Raw genomic sequence first — 23,445 nt, forward strand, 5'->3', positions numbered from 1 at the left:
TGAGAACATACTTCAAATACCCAAAGTTATTGCTATCATTTACTTCGATAAACTTCTGGGATGCAAAATACATTTGACGGCTCACATCTGCTCTGATCATTTGATGTAAACATGATGTCCATTGCCAGAAGACCACATAAAAATCAGCAACCTTAGACACACAGTAATCATGCTGAAAATATCTACATGTCAACCACAAAAACGCCTATGGAATGTCAGTATTGTGTTCTGTAGCATCTTTGTTCATAGTAGTTCATAAGCATCATATCAAAGTACAAATGTTTATAGTACCAATAAAATGTAATTGAATTTGAGAAGAAGATTACCTCAAACAGTTGTTGGTACAATAATGCTGTCAGTATGAGATTCCTAAATTTGCATTGATGGGGCAGTCATGTTAACAATATTACAAAGTAAATGAATCTTGGCAAATTACATAACAACAGATCTTGTAATTAAAAAAAAGGAAAGAGAGAAAACTTGCCTGATAAAAAAGTGGAGCACTGAGAATGAGAAGAGGAAATGAAATGAAACAGCACTTTTGGTGGTCATGAAATAAGGTCAAATTTACAATTAGCTTGACAGTATGAGACCAGTTATCAGTGTGATGTTGCACCCACCTGGCCTGAATGGATGCTCTAATTTGATTGGGAGGAGTGTCACAAAGCACTGTATCCATTCCTGCAGCAAGATAGCCCACAACTGTTATAACTGGTCATTTATATCCTCAATACTGACACTGAGATGGAGTTGGTGGTCAAGCAGATCCCACACAAGTTCTGCTGGTAACAGATCTGGGCATCTTACTGATCATGGGAGTATCTTAACATCACTTGTACAGAATTGAGACACATGAATGCCTGTATGAGCATTGTCCTGTTGAAAACTAGCACCGTAATACTACTGCAAGAGAGGAAACACATGAGGATACAGAATGTTCTTGATGTACTGTTGTGGCATCAAAGTTTCCTCAATTGCTAGTAGCCATGACCTGAAGTCATATCCAATGGTTTACCACACCATATTCCAGAAATAACACTGCTGTTTCTCTCATAAATATTTGGAGATGGAACCTCTCCACAGGTTACTGGCATACTCTCTAACGGTGGTCATCCAGGTTAGTGCAGGACCTAAATTCATTACTGAACACAATGTGATGCATTTCATCAGCAGTCCATGCCTCCTAATCATGACACCATGTTTTAGTGTTATTCTCTTGCCGGTATTGTGAGATAATACATAATGTTGCAGGGAGTCCTTTAATTGTTCTCAGATGACAAGCACATATGTGATTGGGCTATGGTTTGCTTGGTGCACAATACAGTGATTCTCATTTGTGGTGAGTAGACGTGGTTGACCAGGACCTTGCTGATTAGTGTACCTGCCCTCATGTTACAATTCAGTCCAACATCAAGTCCCCATCACATCTGAATGTCCCACAAATCTAGATATTGTACAATTCAAACAGCCAGTAAAATGGAGACCCACAAAGAGACCTCTACCAGGTTTTGCTGACACTGTTTCACACAAGTACATGGCATCTTCCCGACCTTCACAGTGATCACTCAATATCTGACACTGTTCACATATCATATGCATCTAACAATGCCTGGCAACGACAATAAATGCAAACAACACTTATACACTCTGATGGTCATTCTATCTGTTACAACTCTAAACCATTTACATACCTGACAATGGTGGGTACATGTATAAAATTACTCTGATAACTAACCATGCAATGGTAAACACCAAACTTCATGTAACAAAATCCATTAAAAAAATATGAAAAAGATATAATGCTCTCACTGTGTAGGGGAGATGTTGAGCTGCAGACAGGCACAGTGAAAAAGACTACTAAACATTTAAGCTTTTGGACAATAAGTACTTCTTCTGAAATTCACACAAGCATGACTCTCACACACATGGCCACTATCTCTGGGCTCTACAGGGGCATATAAAGTACTACATGCCATATATGGAAGTGCTCTTCTCTTTGTCATATTACTTCTGAAACCTTTTTTCATTGCACTGAGTGCATAAAATTTATTATGAGTTACTATTGCATAAGATAATCAATATCTCAGTAATAACAAGTGTTTTCCTATTCACCAACTCCAATCATGGTAACATGCATTGCAAAATGTGGTAATATTGTTACACACAACAGGAGCTCATAACTAGTTGGTTCTGCTGGAAAGGTAAATTTTCTGTACCAGTAAAAACAGTTTTTTGAATATACTTATGTATTGAAAATTATCACTGACTGAGAAGTAAACCAAGAACATTCACATATCAAATAACATAGTTGTTGTTCAAATTTAACTTGTAGTAATAAAGCAATCTTATTTTTACAGGGTGAAAAGTATGATGGCCGCAAAGCTGATGTGTGGTCATGTGGTGTTATACTTTATGCACTTCTTGTTGGAGCACTGCCATTTGATGACGATAATCTGAGGCAACTGTTGGAGAAAGTGAAACGAGGTGTATTTCACATTCCACATTTTGTTCCACCTGACTGCCAGAACTTGCTGAGAGGAATGATTGAGGTCAATCCAGAAAAGCGACTTACAGTAAGTATATAACATTATTTAATTTTCATTCATTCAGCCAGCATGTTCTGTAGATGCCATCAAGAGGGAGAACTTTCAATGATGTGGAGCAAGTCAAGGTATATGTTAACTAAAGATAAACAGATCATAGAAACTTAATCTATGCACTGTACTAAGTTAATCTGTGTACTGTATTTACAGGAAAAGTGTCACTAAATTACAGTGCTACTTTGGGGTGCCTCCACAGCTGTACTACACAGTCACATGTCATACAGCTATACATTGAACACTGCCACTTTATATGTAGCTAACAGAACCTTTCAAGCATTCATTCTAGATTTTCAACTAATCTGCAGAAAAAGTGACTGAAGGGGTATGTTTTTATTTTTTATTTGAATTGATTGGGGGTCTGATTACTTATTTTATGTTAGGTGGAAGCTTGTGGAACTTATTTACATCACAGTACATTACCATACTTTTGAACCCTGAACAAGGATTTTGAGAAACTTATCCAAACAAAAATTTGAAGACCCCTCTAAATAATTAATGCAACAAGAAATGTCTTTTTTATTGTATTGTTATAGTCTCTGATTTTATCAACTGAAGTGAAGAAATTAATTGTGGATAAATGCTATTAGAATAATTCAAATACTCTGATGAACCCAAACATTAGGGCCACTTGCCTAACCTCTAGAGACCTGAAGAGAGAGTTATACAGTGAATCGAACACAAGAAGCTTTAACGTGTTGGTTGGCACCACTGATTGTAAAATATTAATGAATAAAATTTTTTATATTTACAAATTGTTGCAGGCCATGTATCATATGCGATACATCAGGTTGCTAACAAGACAATCTGCCACACAGTGAAGAAATAAATGTTACTTTATATTTGCTTATATGCATGACATACATCCTCCTCATGCTAGAAAGTGCACAATATTGTTAAAATTGTCTGATTACATGTCCTTGTGGAAATATAAATTGTTAAAAGTATAAGAAGTAAAACATTACAAAAGCTTTTTACAATTTTTTTAAAAAATGTTGTAGGATATTCTTATGAAGTATGAAACTTTTTGAAACAGTTTCTTTCCTAAGTAAAGTACGAAATCACTATACATTCAGAATATCTCACATTCGTTAGCTTTGAGCAGCCCGTTCCTCTGCATATTGAACTGTTCTTTTTTTCGGTGCCCATTTCTGGGATGTGCAAAGCACATTTGTATCTTTTGGCCATTGGTGGTATTGGCTGAACTGATCATCTCTTCTTTTCATTGTTCTCTTCCCTTTCTTCACTTTCCTCTTCATCATCTTCCTTCTCATATCTATCCGGACTATTTCTTTCGGTGGTGCTGAAAATCAGATTTTCAGCAATAACCATCTTGAAGGAGAAATATGATAATATTTGTTTTCTTTGCCATTTCTCTTCAAGTGCAGTATTCTTGTATTCAACATATGATGCAGCAATATTAATAAAAAAAATGGTGCAGTACCCTTATTGTCCACTTCTTTGTTCAAAAATGGTTCAAATGGCTCTGAGCACTATGGGACTTAACATCTGTGGTCATCAGTCCCCTAGAACTTAGAACTACTTAAACCTAACTAACCTAAGGACATCACACACATCCATGCCCAAGGCAGGATTCGAACCTGCAACCGTAGCGGTCACGTGGTTCCAGACTGAAGCGCCTAGAACTGCACAGCCACACTGGCCGGCCACTTCTTTGTTCTACCTCTCATGGCATATTTGCTAATGACCCTGTCCATGAGATCCACACTGCCCATGTGAGAGTTATACAACTTTACAGCAAAAGGACAAGGGCTCTCTATGTAATACTCTTGCTGCTTGCTCTACCTTCAACAAGTTTCCACAGGACTTACCCCACAGTAGGTAGAAGCCAAATGAATGGCACAATTATCATGCCATTTTATGATTGCAGTTGCATCATCACCTCTCACCATTTGGTCTAAACTTCTTCTTCCCTCATGTTTGAGAAGTCCATCTTTTTTTAAGCCAATGCTTTTTGGTAACCTTGAAGTCATCACTGTTCCACACCCTCGAATTGCTCTGTGATTGATAAGAGAACTTAGAAGAGGCAAAGAAGTGAAATATCAGTCCATGAAAATCATTGTTCCTGCTGGCAGTATATCACTGAATTAATTGGTCTCGGTCCACCCTCATACATCAAAAAAATCAAAGGGTAGTCCACTTGATGAAGCCATTACAAAGGTTTTCATGCCCAGAGGTTGAGGTTTTCCTCTAACATATTGTTTCATGTGAACTTGCCCATGAAATGGCACCATTTATTCATCAATAGGAACCATTTTTGGACTAGGATGTTGCAGACGTGCTTTTCTAATCATTGACAACATTGGTCTTACTTTCCAGCATCTGTTGGTATTTCATTGTCACTGACAGCATTGTCACCAACAACCTTGAGAGATGCTCTAAGGCAGTAGAAACGATCTTTGCTGATGTTTTCTGCAACCATTTGATATCTAGTATGTTGTTCCTCACACATCCTAAGCTTAGGAAAACCAAGAAGCGAAATCAGAATACTTGCCACCTAGTATTTCTTAATCTCATCTGGAAAAACAAGCTTCATGTTTGTTTTTTTTCTGCCACATTATTGTATAAATCACTTAAATACTTATTAAAATATTCAAATGGTTTCCTAACTCCTGTACTGACAGATTCTACATCAGAATTTGATGATGTTCCTTGAAGTATGTTATCTTTTGTGAAACAGTGCAAAAATACTCCAAATTTTATTGATAAATTGAATGCTTTTTATAAATTTCTCCAAAGAACTATCACATCAATTTACACATGAACTACCAGTGAACACACAATTAAAAACTGTCTCAGAGAATAAATCTAGAGCCCAAGATGTAACAAAATTTTCATGCCAGCTCACTATATATTCGTATGATTTGATGCAGAATTTAAAGCCCTGCATTTCTGGTAACTTTGAAGAATTTGGTAAAAACCAGAAAAAGTCCAAAATTTTGGTAGTTTCCATCATGGCTGAAATTCTACTCAGAAAATTGGAAAAACTGAGGTTATTCATGTCAGAGTTGTATCCTAATGAATAAAACAGTTTCCAGAACTCCACTAGTTTTCAGATGGCAGAACTTGAATTTTCTTGGCCTAAGTGCTGTTTCTCACTATTTTGTGAGTATCATCATTTGTATTGTAGGTAAACTATATTTTCAGTAGCTGGCCATTGCAAACATAGCAAGGTAACATTCTTAGAATATCCTTAATTTAATTTTATGTTCATTACTATTAATAAGTAACACATTTGAATGTAAATGTTCCAGTTCTGTGCTTTCACAGAATATTATATATTTCATGTGTCATTTCTACTAAACCACTAGACTCGCAGCCATCAAGCTCTCAGAGGCAACAGGCTCAGTGGAGGTGGGCAGTGGGTATGTTGGGAGCACTGTCTACCTCCACTGATCCCGCTGCTTCTGTGCCTTAGCAACAGACAGCACATCAGCGGAGAAGACACAAGACAATGGGAATAATGTGCTGCTGCTTACATGCACAAACATTACACCCTCAGACATAACATAAACATAAACATAAAGACAGATAAACACACAGACTCTGTGTGTAGGCCATACTGTGCGAGGTTTTCACAAATGCTACTGTGTGCACATCATTGCACTTCACAGTATTGGTTACTATAAAGCAGTGATGTACTACTGCATTAATAACACTGGAAAACCATTACAACAGCCAGTTTAACCCAAGAGTCCACCATCCAGATTTGGCTTTTCCGTGGTTTCCCAGTTCACTCTAGGTAATTGCTGAGATGTTTCCTTTAAAAGGTTGTGGCAACTTCCTTTACCTCCAACAATAAAAAAATCCAAGCAAAGCTCCATCTCTAAAGACTTTAGCTGTCAACAATACATAAAACACTTAACTTACTTCCTTACTTCCACCATAGCAGGTGATTGCTGGAAGTTCGAAGTGAAAACAGATGTAGTTGTTGTTAGCAATGAACAGGGTGGAAATTCTTTTCCATCTACTTCTCTGCTTCCCTCACTTACTAACTCATTATTGTTTGAAATGATACCAGTTGTTAGAAAGACATTGATTGTTGATACGTATGCATGAATGCTCACTGCCATTTCTGAACAACATTGACTGCCATACAAAAACACATCACCACAGAGATGTCACTGACAAAAGAATTTTACTGACTGATTTTTATAATGAATATTATATTAATTAGCTAAATGACTCACAGTAACTTTTTAAATTTTATGCATAAATAAACACATGTAGTGTCATTTTGTGCTCTATTACAAGTCCATTATGATGTCCATCTGTTGAAAATCTCTTCTAAAATCAAATCGTAGTTATGCCTATGATCTCTGTTCCCGCATGCTGCATTATCATTCTCTTAACGTTTTACAGCAGATATCTATAACACTAATCACTGTCAGTATCAATGTATTTTTTTACCATAAATTACATGTTACCCAACACAGAAAATTTACTTGGTTTGTATGGATTTTAGCTGGCAGACATAAACAGACATCCCTGGGTGACGGCTGGTGGAAAGGGTGAATTAGAGTTGGAACTCCCAATGATGGAAGTTGTCCAGACACACATTATACCTTCCATTGATGCCATGGATCCTGATGTGCTTCAGGCCATCTCTAGTCTTGGTTGTTTCAAAGATCGAGAAAAACTAATTCAAGAATTATTGAGCCCAAAGTAAGTATTATATATTTCTTTACATTAAATGTAATTTAGGGTCAGATGATTTCATCTGGAAAAATATTTCTCTCTGGAATTTTTTTAATGCCAGTAATAATCCTGTGAATGATATTCTGTATGTTTTTCTTTACTTGTAAATTTTACAAAACCTCTTAATAAGAAAAACTTAATCATATGCACAGAGACAGCGACTAGCTGAAAACTCTGGAAATAAAGAAAAAGTATGAGTTGGCTGCATGCCATTTCAAAGCCAGAGGAACAAATATAATACAAATGCTATGTGCAAGAGCAATTAACCTTGTATCTACAGTGTATTGGTATTGTAACCACATCATAAAGTGTGAGGTTATGTCATTACAATGCAATAAGTTCCTATTGTATGAAACTGAACAGTACATGGCCTCTTTCACATACACATGTGACTCAAAAACATGACTGAATATAAGTTTGCAGAGTACACAAACATTATCTTATTATATGTCAAAGCCAAAGATAATGAAAGTGTTGTGCATCAGCTACATACAGATGATTTTTGTCACCTATATGAACTCATCACATGTCCTGTATGCCACTTTTGTTCAGTGGTTATAAGACAAATGAACTTATACTGTCAACAGGAGTGACTATGGTGTTCTAAAGAAGTGCTGCACAACTTCAAGAGGATATACGTTTTAGTATCTGCAGAAGGTGTGACAGTGCCGCTGTTCGACACGGTCAGCATGGTACTTCAGGCAGACAGTGACAATGTAACAACCGGGGAACACAGCCCTGTGAATGGATGTAACTCACCATGTGACTTCAACTGCAGGAAGCAGAGTGCCCATATCCAAGGAGATAGATGAATGACAATCACTCGACATGTGGCTGGCACAGGCAACTAACAACTGAGCACACAAGAACTCCCAGCACATGTGCTAGGCTAGGTCTGTGGTGGTCTAACTCTGCAGGAGCAATGGCCCATTCCATTTACTGCTGCTGACAAGTGAACACTGACATCAGGGGGTCTGCCCATATGATGTGGCAAATGTACCCTCCATGGCAGGTTCCTGAACTACTCCATTGTTCTACCCATGCCAATTAATCTGCCTTCATCAGGACATTCATTGGTGAATGTACTAAATCCCTCTCCTTTGAAAAGGTCACATAATTCTGAAATGGCCATGCTTGGGTAGTGGCCTCTGGCACAGAACCAAAGAGAGTGCCTGAGAACCTGGCAGTAGACCAACCACCAATGGAGGCAACACTGATGCTGGCAGCTCTACCAGAAGGATGGAAGGATACAGAGGCTGTGGCAATGACGGGTCCATCAGAAGCAGTGAGGATGAGACCACTTCCATCACCAAATGAGGAAAGGAGGCAGAATGGGCGGGGTTGGATCGAAATCTGTGGGCTCCATAATGACAGGTGTAGGTTTGAGCCACAGTGGGGGCCAAGGGTGCAATTGATGGGAGGAAGGTGGAGGGCATGGAAGGAGGTGGCAATGGTGAGGCACACTGCTGGAAGTGGGAGCCCATTCTGTGAATAATGTTATGATCAACACTGTCATTCAGCCAACTGAAAGGCAGGCTGCAGGGATGATGCTCCAACAGGGCATCAGTGCAAGTGATGGTGTGATGAGTCAGCTCCTCACCATTGACATCCACCACAAACAACTGCTGACTTTTGTGTCCTACTGAGACACCCAGCTGACACCCTAGCTGCCAGCAGAAGGATTGGGCCCAAACAGCAGCCCCAGGAGGAAACTACAGCAGGCTGTGGTGGTCCATGGCCTGTGACTCCTGACGCAACAAATCCATGAGGCCCCTTGGTAGGTGCCATGCAGATATTCCATTGGACTGCACCGCTGACTGATGTCACCTGGTACATAGCCAAAAATCACAACAATGCATCATTGCGGTAAGAAGCAGACAAGCACTTTTTCATCTGAGTCTTGAATGTATACACAAAATGCTCCACCTCCACATTATAAGCTAGTTGAAACATGGTGATAGTCTGAGGCTGAATATCATTGTGAATATAAAAGTCTTCAAACTCCCGTGACACAAACTGCCTATCATTACCAGATGTGATGGTCCTAGAGGATCCCTCAGTGGCTAAAATAATTGACAGTGCATTACAGTATCTGTCAATGATATGAATGTCAGCTTGGCTGTGTACGGGAGATATGACAATCTATTGACCACCAATTACCACATACTGCTCAAAAATGAACACACAAAATCAACATGCACCCTGCCCCAAGGGTAATCTCTGACCAGCCAAGGAGAGAACAAACATAATGGAATGGCCTAGTTCTGAGCACAAGCTGTGCAAGTCATACAAGGAGTTTGATATCATGATTGATCACCAGCAAACATAAATGACATCATGCCAGTGCCATCATATGGGTCATATCCCAGTGTGAGGCATGGAGCAACTGGAGAATGCAAGGATGCAACACTTGTAGGACAACCAGTTGATAGCATTACTCCTCTGTGGTAAGCATGAGGACACTCTGGATAATGTTGAGACAAGCACAGAGGAGAAAAATGTGTGCCACATGGGATCCACATCCATGAGACACACACCTGCCAGCCTATCTCGACTTCTGAAATGATTTTCCAAAAATGCAGGTCAGCAGCTATGGTGATCATGGCCTCTCATGCTGTCAACAGAAAATCCAGCAAGGTTCGCTGCAAAGTGTCATCCAACATGAATATGAGAGCCTCCTGCTGGTCAAACTCCAAATTGGGCCCCACCGGTAGCTGTGAGAGTGCATCAGCATTGGTACACTGGGCTATGGAGTGGTAATGAATGTCATAAGAATAGTCACTCAGAAAGAGGGCACACCACTGCAACTGGTGGGCAGTCCTATCTGGCAGCTTGAAGTGAGGGACAAATGAGGAAACCAACAGCTTTTGGTCAGTGATGATCATGAACCACATGCCACATAGGAAGATGTAGAACTTTTTTACCCCAAAAATAATAGCCAGCAGCTCCTTTTCCTCTTGTGAACTGTTCTGTTACACAGTGGAAAGTGTCTTTGAAGTGGAAGCAATGAGCTGTTTGGTGCCATCCAGGTTCTGGTTAAGCCATTAAAAGGCTGGCTGGCAGTTGGTGCACAGCCTGCAAATGAACAGGGCATAATACACAGTCTTACTAAAAACTGACTGGAGCTTCTTCAAATTCTTGAGTGCTAGTGGACTGACAGTGGCCTTGATGTGTGGTGGAGACCACCTCTGCTAAGTGAACCACCCAAAAAAATGCAGTTTCAGGGTGAAAAAACTGCACTTTTCCAGCTTGCAGTGAAGGCCGTTATCCAGGAGGCATTGGAAACCTGACTAAAGGTTTCAAAAATGCTCCTCACAAGTGATGCATTATCCATGACCCATCAAGGTAACTGACCCAATGGGGACTGTCTTGAATCAACTGCTACAAAAATATCTTTCATAAATTGCCAGTGCAGGAGAAATTCCACAATGCTAGCAATGAAACTGGTATAGCCCATAAGGATTGTTGAGGAGCAGGGAAGTCCTGGAAACCATGTCCAATGACAACTGCATGTAAGTATCATGCAAATCAATGTGGGAAAGATACTGGCCTCCCGACAACTTTGCCAATAATTCTGCCTGCTGATGAATGGGAAATGAATCTGCAACACTTTAAAATGGGCACAAAGACACAAGAAGCTGTTGAGCTTCTCAATTATCACCAAAGGAGTGGCCCACTGACTCAACAAAATAGAAAAAATGATATCGTAATCCCACCATCACAGCAACTCAGTCTGTACCTAGCCATTCATGGGGAAAGGAATGGGGTGGGGCAACAGAATTTTGGGACCACTAATGGCTTAAGAGAAATGTGCCTTGAATTTTCTGCCTAGCCCAAAGTATTCTCAAACAGTGGGCTGTAGGACTGCAGAAAGTCTAAATAATGAAAAGGAATGGATTGAGACACTAAATGCAGTTTGTTTTTTATCTGAAAACCGAAACCAGAAAAAGCATCATGTCCAAAGATATTTTGTGCCAATGGCAACTTGCCCACTAACAATGTAAGTTGTCATTCCACATTCTTGTAACACGTGAAGACAGAGAATTGACTTCGCAAGGGAATGTACTGTTTACTATGAGGCACAATCTGACGGAACATCCGTATCTGACAGAGCATACGTTGCAACTCCAGACTGCTGCAAGAGAGGAAACACATGAGGATACAGAATGTCCTTGATGTACTGTTGTGGCATCAAAGTTTCCTCAATTGCTAGTAGCCATGACCTGAAGTCATATCCAATGGTTTACCACACCATATTCCAGAAATAACACTGCTGTTTCTCTCATAAATATTTGGAGATGGAACCTCTCCACAGGTTACTGGCATACTCTCTAACGGTGGTCATCCAGGTTAGTGCAGGACCTAAATTCATTACTGAATTCTCCAGTATCCTATATGTATCCAAATGAATGAGATTGGCCGATGTTCCTGTATCTCTTTAAAATTTGACCAGTCACCCAGCCACTTTCAACATCAGCAAAATACACTGGGGCAATAAGCAAAGGGAACTGGAAGCAGTACCAGAGTCCAATGAAGACTCTGGGGTATCTGATGACTGACTCATAGTCCATTGACTGTCAAAAACAACTGCCAAATGGCCTACTCACCATTATACCCTTCACTTGGCCTCCATATGTCAGCAATCATGGTGGACATACAACAAATGGCAGTCAGGACAGGAACCCCAGCTAGCCCAATGAGTGGAGAGGGAATGATGTCAAGGACACCAATAGTTCTGCTGGTTGGAATGATGATGCTGTAAGTGGCACGCACATGCTGACAATGCCATAGGTGTGAATGGGGATACAGTGATGTTTCTGCACTTGCAGCATCAACAACAGAAACACAAGGCAGCTTATTGGGAGGTTAGGTTGCCTGGGGTTTCACGCAGAGCACTTGGGACTGTTTACTATACACACCGATTTGAGCCACCTACCAGTTATCAGAAAGGGTGTCCCTTGCTACCATCATAAGCTCATGCTGTTCCACAATTTGGGCAATGCACCTAAAAAGTCCTGGAAAAGCTCAACACCCTAGTCTGAACCTCATGATCAGGAGCTAATCTGACAACCACATCACAAATTAGCGAGTCTGCATAGGAGGCAGTGTAAGTGGAATACTCAAAATGACACTTGCGTGGGAGGTCTTGCAAATCTACGAGCCGGGCTGCCCACAACCACCCAGGATACTTATGATGCTAGCTAAACTTCAACCATGTTGCTACCACATGGGTTTGAAGGCCAAAATTTGTATAATCAACTGACAAAGCTTGTCAAAGATAAACTTCTCAGGCTCAGTGGTGGGCTTTAAATTTTGGACAACTTCAAGAAGTGGTGCAGAGACTGCTCCCACCTTTCCATAGACTCATTGATACTGGCAAATGTCATCGATGGCGGAGAAGAGAACTGCCCCACATGTAGGTGCCCCCCCCCCCCCTACCTCCCTACCCAGTAAGGCAAGGGCATAAAGCAAGTCCGACACATTCTGGGTTGTCAGTAACTGTATCTGCTCACTCCTGTTGCTATTGCTGTCGCTGCAGCTGCTGCCCCTTCTGTAGACACAACTGTTTCTGCCAGCATTGCAGAAATGCTGCATCCATGGTTGTCCCAAATGAGCACTATGAAAATGGGTAAACAAAAAGAAAGAAGAAGGGGCATCACACAGAAAAACATCCTTCATTGTCACTTTGGTACCTGCAGAAACGACAGTCCACTACTCAACATGGTCAGTGTAATACTTCAAGGTGACAGTAAATTGATAACAACAGAGGAACAGAACCCTGTGAATGGAACTACAGACAGTGGAGTGCATGCACCCAGGCAGATACATGCGCAATAGTCACTCAGAATGTGTTGCCAATGGTTGAGCACATGACAACCCTCAGCATGAGTGCTATGCTAGGTCTGCGGCAGTGTAACTTTGCAAGAGGACAGGCCTGCTCTGCTTAATGCCACCCACAAGTAAACACTAATGTCAGTGTGTCTGCCCATTTGACATAATGCATGCATCCTCAATGGCATGTTCTGGTGTTCTACCCATTCCGGTTCATCTGCCTCCATTGGGACATCTGCTGGCAGGAATACTAAATACTGCATTTAATTGATGAAGATCCCTCAAACAGTGCCTGACCAAGTGTGTATTCATTGGCTTCCAGCCAGGTTGAAACACTGTCAGACATTTACTACTCTGTGTAAAAATACTCAGTTTTTTCATCGCAGAATTGCATGCAGAGTCAAGTTTACACAACATCTGGAGAGACACTGCCGCCATGCCTCACCTTTCTGGGGAGCATCTGTTACCAGCTGCACTCACAACCAGTCAGCTCTCTTCCTCCACAACCACGGAGGGCCCAGTGCCATACCTAAATGGCAGCAGCTAAGGAACTTAGAGTGGCATGCCAAAAAGGCTTGCTGATTCCACTGGGATGTTGACCACCAGGCCCTGCTGTCAAAGAATGGCACCACCATACCCAATGCAAATGTGCTGCTCATTATGCTTATACCGATACCCACTTAGCACCACTGTCATCGGACAAAACTACGGCCAACTGCTTCTACGGACATTGTGAGCTGCTCAAACACTTCTTCGCATGCAGTCACCATTTGCCCACTGTCTTTTCATGCAAAGCTGCTCACTGAGTTGTTCAGGACTACTATGTCAGTTTTGCTTTTTGGAACCATTTGTTTCACCTGTGAAAGTTTTTCCCATACTTTGTCCTGTGAAATACACCTGTTGACTGTCATGTCAAATTTTTATAAATGATATGTGTCACAACAGACTCAGACAGATATTCTGAGATGTGTTGTGACAGCTGCAAAGGTATTTAAATGTAGCAGATGCCAGATTACTTGAGTTTGTGCACCAGGCATGATTCATATGCCCAAGTGTGTGTGATAAAGATGATGGTCCCCAACCAGAACTACCATTGCAGTAGTGGATAAGGATATGGATCATCGGTGGAAGAAACAGTACTGTAAGTGCTGTATGCTTTGAAACTAGCTGCCTGACTGAAGCTGTGTCCTTGACTGGGAACTTTGCATTTCATGGCTATTACTCTTACTGGCCGAGTATCTATGCGTTTAGATTAGATTAGATTAGTACTCGTTCCATAGATCATGAATACGACACTTTGTAATGATGTGGAACATGTCAGGTTAATAAAAGATGTCTATACAAGATATTACATTAGACAAAATATTACATGACACTCTATTTTTTTTTTTTTTTTTTTTTTTTTTTTTTTTTTTTTTTTTTTTAGGTTGGGAAATTACCCACTTACTATATCCAAAAATTCATCTAATGAGTAGAAGGAGTTGCCATTAATAAATTCTTTTAATTTCCTTTTAAATGTTATATGGCTACCTGTCAGACTTTTGATGCTATTAGGTAAGTGACCAAAGACTTTTGTGGCAGCATAATTTACCCCCGTCTGAGCCAAAGTTAGATTTAACCTTGAGTAGTGAAGATCATCCTTTCTCCTAGTGTTGTAGCCATGTACACTGCTATTACTTTTGAATTCGTTTGGATTGTTAATAACAAATTTCATAAGTGAATATATATATTGTGAGGCTACAGTGAAGATTTCTAGCTCTTTAAATAAGTGTCTGCAGGATGATCTTGGATGAGCTCCAGCAATAATTCTGACTACATGCTTTTGTGCAATGAACACTCTTTTACTCAATGGTGAGTTACCCCAGAATATGATGCCATATGAAAGCAGAGAATGAAAACAGGCGCGGTAAGCTAATTTACTCAGATGTATATCGCCAAAATTTGCAATGACCCTAATAGCATAAGTAGCTGAACTCAAACGTTTCAGCAGATCCTCAGTGTGTTTTTTCCAGTTCAACCCCTCATCAATGCATACACCTAGAAATTTTGAATATTCTACAGCTACTGATTTCTGATCGAAGTCTACATTTATTAATGGGGTCATTCCATTTACTGTGTGGAACTGTATATACTGTGTTTTGTCAAAGTTTAATGAGAGCCCATTTGCAGAGAACCACTTAATGATTTTCTGAAAAACATCGTTTACAAGATGCGTGACCTACAACCTATCCTCACAATTACAATTTTACCAGCATCTCTCTCTTTCTTTCTAAATTTAACAAAGCTCACCTGCATACTCAAGTTGACTAATGCTCCTGAAAGAAAGGATACTGTGGAGAAATAAAATAGAATGAAACCTATGATGCTGTTCCCAGAATGAATCTGTCACTCTGCAGTGGAAAGGACTCTGATTTAAAACTTCAAGCTGGATTAAAATGTGTCAGACTGGGACTAAAACCCAAAACCTTGCCTTCCATGGGCAATGCTCCCACCATCTGCAGTATTTCTATGTGGGGTGTTCAGAAGAGAACATAGAAAACAAAACTCTGGGTAGAATTGAAGTTTTTATTCAAAAGTAATCACCAAAGGCTCGAGCACAACTACACCACTGTTTCATGAGACATTTTCTATAATTCCTGTAACTCTGACAGGAGCCAGTCCTCCACTGTCCTTCAGTCCATCTTCCAATGTGAAGTGTTTCCCTATGAGGCACTGTTTAGCAGATAATACACATCTAAGTCACAAGACAATATGTCCAGGCTGTAGGGTGGACACTCAAGCTGTTCTCACTTAAACTTTGCCATTATGCTTTGTTTGACCTTGGAGACACATGGGCACCTGTTATTGTGGAGTAGAGTCACTCCCTCAGCGAGCAGATGAGGCCGTTTGCTCTTGATGGACTTGCATGGTCTATGGACTTCGACACGTCACTGTTAATGGTTTTCTGTGCTTGAGAAATTCAATAAGTGTCAGACTTCAGATGTTGAAAAAGACAGTGAGCATCACCTTGCCTACTCAGGTCACAGCTTTAAATTTTTTTGGGAGGTCACGTCACTGTATTCACATCCCTAGATGTCTCAATACATTATCCCAAACTGGTACATGCAAATTTCAGCCAATTTTGTTCTTACAATATTTCATACCTTTTCATTTGGCTGTTCCTTATATATTCATAGCAATTACAGGATCTTCTCTTAAATTGGTCTCAGAACCAATGCTCATTTTATCTAAATGTAACACTAAATCTGGTGTCATATAATATATGTGGACTACATAATGTTTATTTTCGTTCTGCAATACCTCTGAACTGAAATGTTGTTATGGGTTTTTATTTTTACTACATTGCTTAACTTGAAATATTTTCTGTTAATACAACCAAACGAACACGACTAGAACATGTGTCACAGAAATAATTTTAAACGTGTGTGTGTGTGTGTGTGTGTGTGTGTGTGTGTGTGTTGCTTAGCAACACAGAGAGTTTAACTGTTATACATGACACACTATAACTATGTCAAAGTGCATCATGATATTTACAACTTTTCTTTTCAAAACAGCCACAATACTGAAAAAGTTATCTACTTTTTACTTCTGGAGAGGAAGCGCCGTCGCCCAGCATTTGAAGATGACACAGAAGCAATTGTGAGAGTGCGCTCAGAATCAAGTGATCCTCCCAGGAAAAGAATAGATACTTGCAAAGTTAATGGTACTGCTAATTACCAGTTTGGGCAGATAAGTGAAGGTTCACCGCTTACTCCTCGCCGCCAGCAATTTGGGTGAGTCTAGCTCATGTAGTTACCAATACACACTAGAAAGAAAAAGTATGTAATGATAGAGAAATGCAGACAGGCCAGCAACAAATTCAACAAAATATCAGAGTTGGCTAAGCAGTGAAACATTTTGTGGAACCAATATTATTTTTATCATCAAAATTTACTACACAGCCTACTTTATGTGATATTTTCCTTGTGTTTTAATTATTGATGACCAGTTTTATTGCTAATCACATTATCCATATTTTACTGATTTTATTTAATATACTTTATCTGACCTCATATTATCATTAGTTTGTCATCTTAATACCCATTAGGTTCACATGCATATATAAAACAAGACCATTTAAAAATTACTTGCAGTCAAAAAATTCTGTGTAGAAGCTGGTTGACGTGAACAAGGAGATTCATTAACTTACAGGACCTTCGGTTTGGTGAAACAGTATACAGCACTGCAAGAAACAATGAAATGTTACCTAGAAATGAGATCCTAAGACCTGAGAAGTTAGATATGTCAGAGAGAGTGTAAGACAAGTTGGAAGCAAAATAAAATAATGGAAATATGAGTGTTGGGTTGTTTGGGGAAGGAGACCAGACAGCGAGGTCATCGGTCTCATCGGATTAGGGAAGGATGGGGAAGGAAGTCGGCCGTGCCCTTTCAGAGGAACCATCCCGGCATTTGCCTTGAGTGATTAGGGGAAATCACGGAAAACCTAAATCAGGATGGCTGGATGCGGGATTGAATCGTCGTCCTCCCGAATGCGAGTCCAGTGTCTAACCACTGCGCCACCTCGCTTGGTAAATATGACTGTGAATATGCCAAAATCTATACCATTCTTGGTTTGGTAACCTGCTGGTTACTATACCTAGTGCCACAACAGACATAAGTTGAGCCAGTGGCATGTATAGTTTGCACTGACATTCAAACAGCACAATGGCAACTAGTCAAGGTGGCCACCAGGGTCAGCCCTGGTCACTGTTGACAATCACTAGGTCTGCCGTGTGTGTGCAGCACTACACCAGTGACACTTGACATGGATAGTGTATTTATAAGGGCATACACAAGCCTCTGAGCCCTCAGTTGTCAAATGTGTTTGAGACATGTAAACTTCTGTCATTGTATTCTTGTTGATGTCACTCCATGACCCAATAAATTTTACGTCCTTTACAACAATGCATTTGCTTGTGCTCCTAGTTAGTGCATTAATGGTGATGTCAAGGATCAAATTTTCGTGTGTTTCAGATTCTGTGGTTTTCCTGCCATTCAGCCCTTCTTAGGAGGCTTTACTCCAATCACTTCTGCAACAGCAGCAGGTGCATACAGTCATGCTGGAACAGTTGTTGGTTGTTCACCCACCACTGTTCCCCCAAACCCCCCAACCCTCCAACGCCACCCCCTCCCCCTTATGATGAACCCATGGATGGCTGGGACACTTATGAAAAGTGACTACACCAACATTTCGTATCATTCCAGGTGGTTGACATGGAGGCCTATAGGGGTCTTTTTTATTGTAGATACCACCTCATATGTATGACAGCTACCTCCTCTGTAAGCAGCCAGTGTGATATGAAATATATCTTTTGCTGTCCGTATATCACCAGAAGCATATGCACGTGGTCACAGCACATGTGGAATTCTACCAATGTTCCAAATAACTGCAGCAATTGTATCAAGCTTGATGCAGTCATTTGTTCAGCCCCAGATAATGAGGTGTGTCAGTGTGCCCTTCAGTTTGAAGACCCACATTTGAAGGGTTTTGAATATTGCTCACTCATTCAAGATCTCCTGCACTGCGGGTCACTAACAAACTTTTAATTGAAGTGCTGGTGATAGATAAGCCATTAATCCTAAGAGTTGACATAGGGGCTGCCCTCTCCCTACTCAATTCACAGACATACGTCAGACTAGGGTCCCCACTGTAGGCATACATGGGCATTGTTTGGTGAGCTATAACAAATAGCAGATTTTTATTCTCAGCTGATACAGTTTACAAGTCAGTTGTCTGCTCCATTATATATTTGGTGGTTAATGATGAGCACTGAAATTTTGTTTGGCTAAAACGCCTTTGCTGCTATTGGTTCTTCTATTGCAGATGCATTGCATTTGGTCTCAGACCAAGTGCCCTGTCATAAATTGGATTCCTTGTGTTCTGAGTTTTTGGATCTGTGTGCTGCAGCCTTAAATTGTGCAAATAATTTCACTGTGTGCATCATTCTCAAATGCTCTGCTGATACTCACTTTTTTCGGGTACAACCAGTGTCAGAAGCTTTACACAACTAGGTTGAGACAGAAGTGGATTGCTTAACATCACTGGAAGTAATTAGATTAATTTCCTCAAGTGAATGTGCTATGCCATTAGTGAACATAAAGAAGCCATCCTTCAGCTTCAGCTATTTGGTGACTTCAAGATCACTATTAATGCACATGCAGTATTAGACACTTACCCCCTGCCTCGCCGAGAGGAGCTGCCCTCAAAATTGGCTGATGTCAATTCTTTTTGAAAACTGATGTGGCCAAAGCCTACCTTCAGATTCCATTGGATGAGACATCAAACCAGCTGATTGTCATTAATAAGCCTTTTGGTCTTTATCAGTATCAGTTGCTGATGTTTGGGATTAATATCACACTTTCCATCTTTCAATGTTTTTTAGAAAAAGTTACAATGGTTGTCCCTCATTAGCGATATCACTGTGTCTGGTGCTATGATGGAGGACCATCTATGTAACCTCCCATCTTTGTTTACTGTTCTATAGACCCTAAATGTAATCTCACCAAGTCTCACTTTCTCCAGCCTTCCATTGTGTATTAGGGTCTAGCCCAGCTGGGTGTGCCCCTTCTCCCTCTCGCACCATTACAGTTTAGCCTTATCTGTCTAATCTAAGAGAACTTTAAGCATTCCTTGGCAAAGTGGCATACTGTCACAAGTTTATTCCCAGAACAGCTATTATTGCCCACCCCTTGCATCTGTTTTTCGGAAAAAATGCTCCCTTTGTTTGGTCTGGAACCTGTGAGTGTACTTTTGTGCAGCTTAAGGATAGGCTTCACTCCACACTGTATCTTGGAACATTTCAACTGGGCAAGCATCCACCATGGAAGTGTCCCAAGTGCAGAGTTAGGGTGGTCCTAGCCCATTGCCATTCAGATCGTAAAGCCTATTGCTCACATGTTGCCAAGATTGTTTCGAGTACTCTTCAGAAGTTTCATTGGGAAGTTCTTCACATCCTATATACAGTTCCAATCTCTCCTCATGAGATTTCCATATTTTTGGAATCCTGAAGGAAGACATTGCCTCACGGGATTAGCCGAGCGGTCTAAGGTGCTGCAGTCATGGACTGTGCGGCTCGTCCTGGCAGAGGTTCGAGTCCTCCCTCGGGCATGGGTGTGTGTGTTTGTCCTTAGGATAATTTAGGTTAAATAATCTGTAAGCTTAGGGACTGATGACCTTAGTAGTTAAGTCCCATAAGATTTCACACACATTTTGAACATTTGAAGACATTATTGGCTGTCAATTTGCTTCAGATAAAGAGGTGCATGCCTGTAGGCAACCACAAACATTTTTCCATGAAGGCATTGGCTGTTTTGTCTCACAGTGGGATAAATGTATTAACAGTTATGGTAATTCACTTTGAAATAATGAAGTTTGTTTCCTTTCTTTCCACCTTGTCATGTCCCGAGAGGGAGTTAGATCGACACGTGTTACACTCGGGGGTCTTACCTCGTTGTTTCTGCTCAAAGACTGGAAGGAGTCGCGGGCAGCTTCTGCAACTCCAACATCTAGAAGGAGTAAGCTATTGCTCAGATGTAGGATATGGAACTCAGTGAGGAGTTATTCAGGGCAGAATTCATAAGATTCCTATAGCTTGACAACTGAAAAGCCCTACTGGCACTGCCTTGCGTTAGTTTTATCAGTTGAACCCACTGATCTGGAATCTATCTCCCTGAATGCTATGGAGCTGAGGCTGGTGAATTGTACTAAGTTCCCATGTCTGCCTTAGAATGACATGAAGCTTGCATCATTATACTCAGCAGATCTCGACTGCCTATAGGATACTCCTGACCCCCCTATATTTATACTGTTTTCGTGCAGCACAGAAAGCTTCTAGAACATTCTACATCTCCTGCTGAGAGGCTGACCACTTACTTGGTGTATTTCCATCATCAGGCGATGTGTGAAAGCTACTTGGACCACTGTTTTGAGTCCGGCCACAGCAGTCATGTAGTCACATAACGTTATTTGTCTCCTGGTGCCACTTCGTTGGTGCTGGCCAGTATCATATACAAATACTGTTGCAATGCTTCTGGGAGCTTGAGCCTGGCTGCTTTTCCAGCTGAATAAGTCTTAACACATTTAATTTATAATTGTCGCTGATTGAGATTCGCAACAACCTGTTCATTTCCATTTGACTGCCCCTTATGTAATATGTGATCAAGAGTCAGTGAAGGCCTTCAGGTTAATCTGTCCATGCTAAGTAGGCTAAAATATAAAATTTTTTGGCCAATGTCCAATCATTGTCTGTGACAGCTTTGTATTCCTTATGCTAACACTAAACAGTTATTCAGCCCAAACATAGCAAGGATCGAAAGCAGTTATATATACTATCTGCTGTAAGACTCTACTCATCTGCTGCCACTTAATATGTGCATGATTTACTATCATTATTTTATTACACTGACTTAAGCACTAGTTTTCTATATCAAAAACATAAATTAGCATGAACCAAGTATAACTGATGGAAGAACATGCTATGATTTTGCTTTATGAACTAATCTGGTTGTTATTTTACCATTACTCTCTTATTAAAGTGTTTGTTGGTCTGATGGATGTCAATGCACCACTGTGTCCGAAAGACTGCCTTTTCATCTTCATGCAAATCCATGTGTGGTGCATCCCTTAATCTAGACCACTTTCCTCCTCTGTGTGAGGCTTTCTGGCAGGGCTAGGACTGAAGAGGATATTCTGTGTATGCCATGTACACGGGATGTATTATTTTAACATATTTCAAACTCAGTTATGTATGCTTTGTGGACTCACATTTTAATATGAACCTGAAGATGGGATACATGTCCAAAACTGGGCTGTGCTTTCCTTTTTAGAAATAAATAATTTTACGACTGTAGTGGATTTTATCACTGATGATGAATAACAGTTGTGGCTGTCCCATCAAGAGAAATGTGTGTCTACTTTCAACTGCCTGCAGATGAATGGACAAAACCATTTGTGGTGACTAATATGACCTCAGCATATACAAGGTGTACATAAAGTCCAGGAACACTTTCAAGTGTTTATTGCACAAGAACTAAACATTGTACAGATGTCAAACATATTGCATACTGAAGAGAAACTCCGAAAGCTTTTTTTTTTTTTTTTTTTTTACAAGCATTCAATATCCAAACCCTGAGTGACCCAGCAGACGTTAATACGGTAATTGAATTCTTGCCATACCCATTCCAGCATGGCATCGTCGACTGTGGCAGTTGCTTCCCGTATTCTCTCCTGGAGTTCTGTTACATCACGTGGGGGAGGTGGTACATACACCAGATCTTTAATGTGTCCCCACAGAAAAAAGTCACACAGAGTGGGATCTGGTGATTGTGGAGGCCATTTCATGAAACAGCTGTACCCTTCTGTAGCACGGCCTATCCATTGATGTGGCAGCTCCATGTTCAGGTACCCACAAACATCACGATCAAAATGGGGTGGAGCCCCATCCTGCTGAAAGATGAACGGAGAGTCTAATTGAATTTCAGGCATCAGCCATTGCTGCAACATGTCCAAGTAGGAATATCCAGTGACACTGCTCTCAGGGAACTTGTGACAGTATGCATGTAGTGATGCATGCAGTGAATGGCCCCTAAAGTTTTTTACGTGACAAGGCTCAAAAATTTTTACCTACACTCAAATTCAATGCATTAGTGTAGATGCTTTGTACCCCAGATTCAACAATAATGCGTGCCCACTTTCCAATTAGTGCAAAATGTGACTTCATTGCTAAAAATGAAGTGATCAACAATGTCATCCACATCCTCATTCAGTTGTTGTAACTGCAAACCAGACTCAAAACACTTGTCTTTGTTGTCATCATTGAGCTTCTGCACTAGATCCAATTTCAATTGTTTCATAGACAGCTCCTGTCACAGGACTCTCCACACTGTCATTGGAGCCATTTAAAGTTCACAGGATGCACAATGCACCGATTTATTTGGACTCCTTATAAATGTCTCTTGTACTTGCTCCACATCCACTTCACTCGCACTGGGACAGCCGCTTCTCTTTGCCGGGAACAAGCAACCGTCGTAACAAATTTGTTGTGCCAGTGGTAAATGGCCTTCCTTGTTGGTTGCTTCTTACCATACTTGGTTCTAAACATCTGTTGAACAGCTGTAGCACACCTGTTTTTGTCAAACTACAACACACAGAAAGTTCGCTCTGCACCTGAACTTGCCATGTTTGTGGCTAGTGCTGACTATCGGCAAATTACCAAACTATGCTGTTGTGGTATACATGATAAAAACTTCCAAGGTT

General features: G+C 40.6%; 1 protein-coding gene across 1 annotated transcript in view; it reads left to right on the forward strand.

The window, feature by feature from the left end:
- The window catches only part of LOC126203288 (serine/threonine-protein kinase BRSK2), a 195,958-nt gene that overhangs the window by 56,874 nt on the left and 115,639 nt on the right, over positions 1–23,445 (forward strand). The window contains exons 6-8 of the mRNA XM_049937545.1: positions 2,358–2,573; positions 7,087–7,286; positions 16,706–16,924. Of these exons, the coding sequence (XP_049793502.1) occupies positions 2,358–2,573; positions 7,087–7,286; positions 16,706–16,924 (635 nt within the window). The remainder of the gene's footprint in view (positions 1–2,357; positions 2,574–7,086; positions 7,287–16,705; positions 16,925–23,445) is intronic.

Source organism: Schistocerca nitens, chromosome 9 (assembly GCF_023898315.1).
Source record: "Schistocerca nitens isolate TAMUIC-IGC-003100 chromosome 9, iqSchNite1.1, whole genome shotgun sequence".
In the NCBI taxonomy this organism is placed as follows: domain Eukaryota; kingdom Metazoa; phylum Arthropoda; class Insecta; order Orthoptera; family Acrididae; genus Schistocerca; species Schistocerca nitens.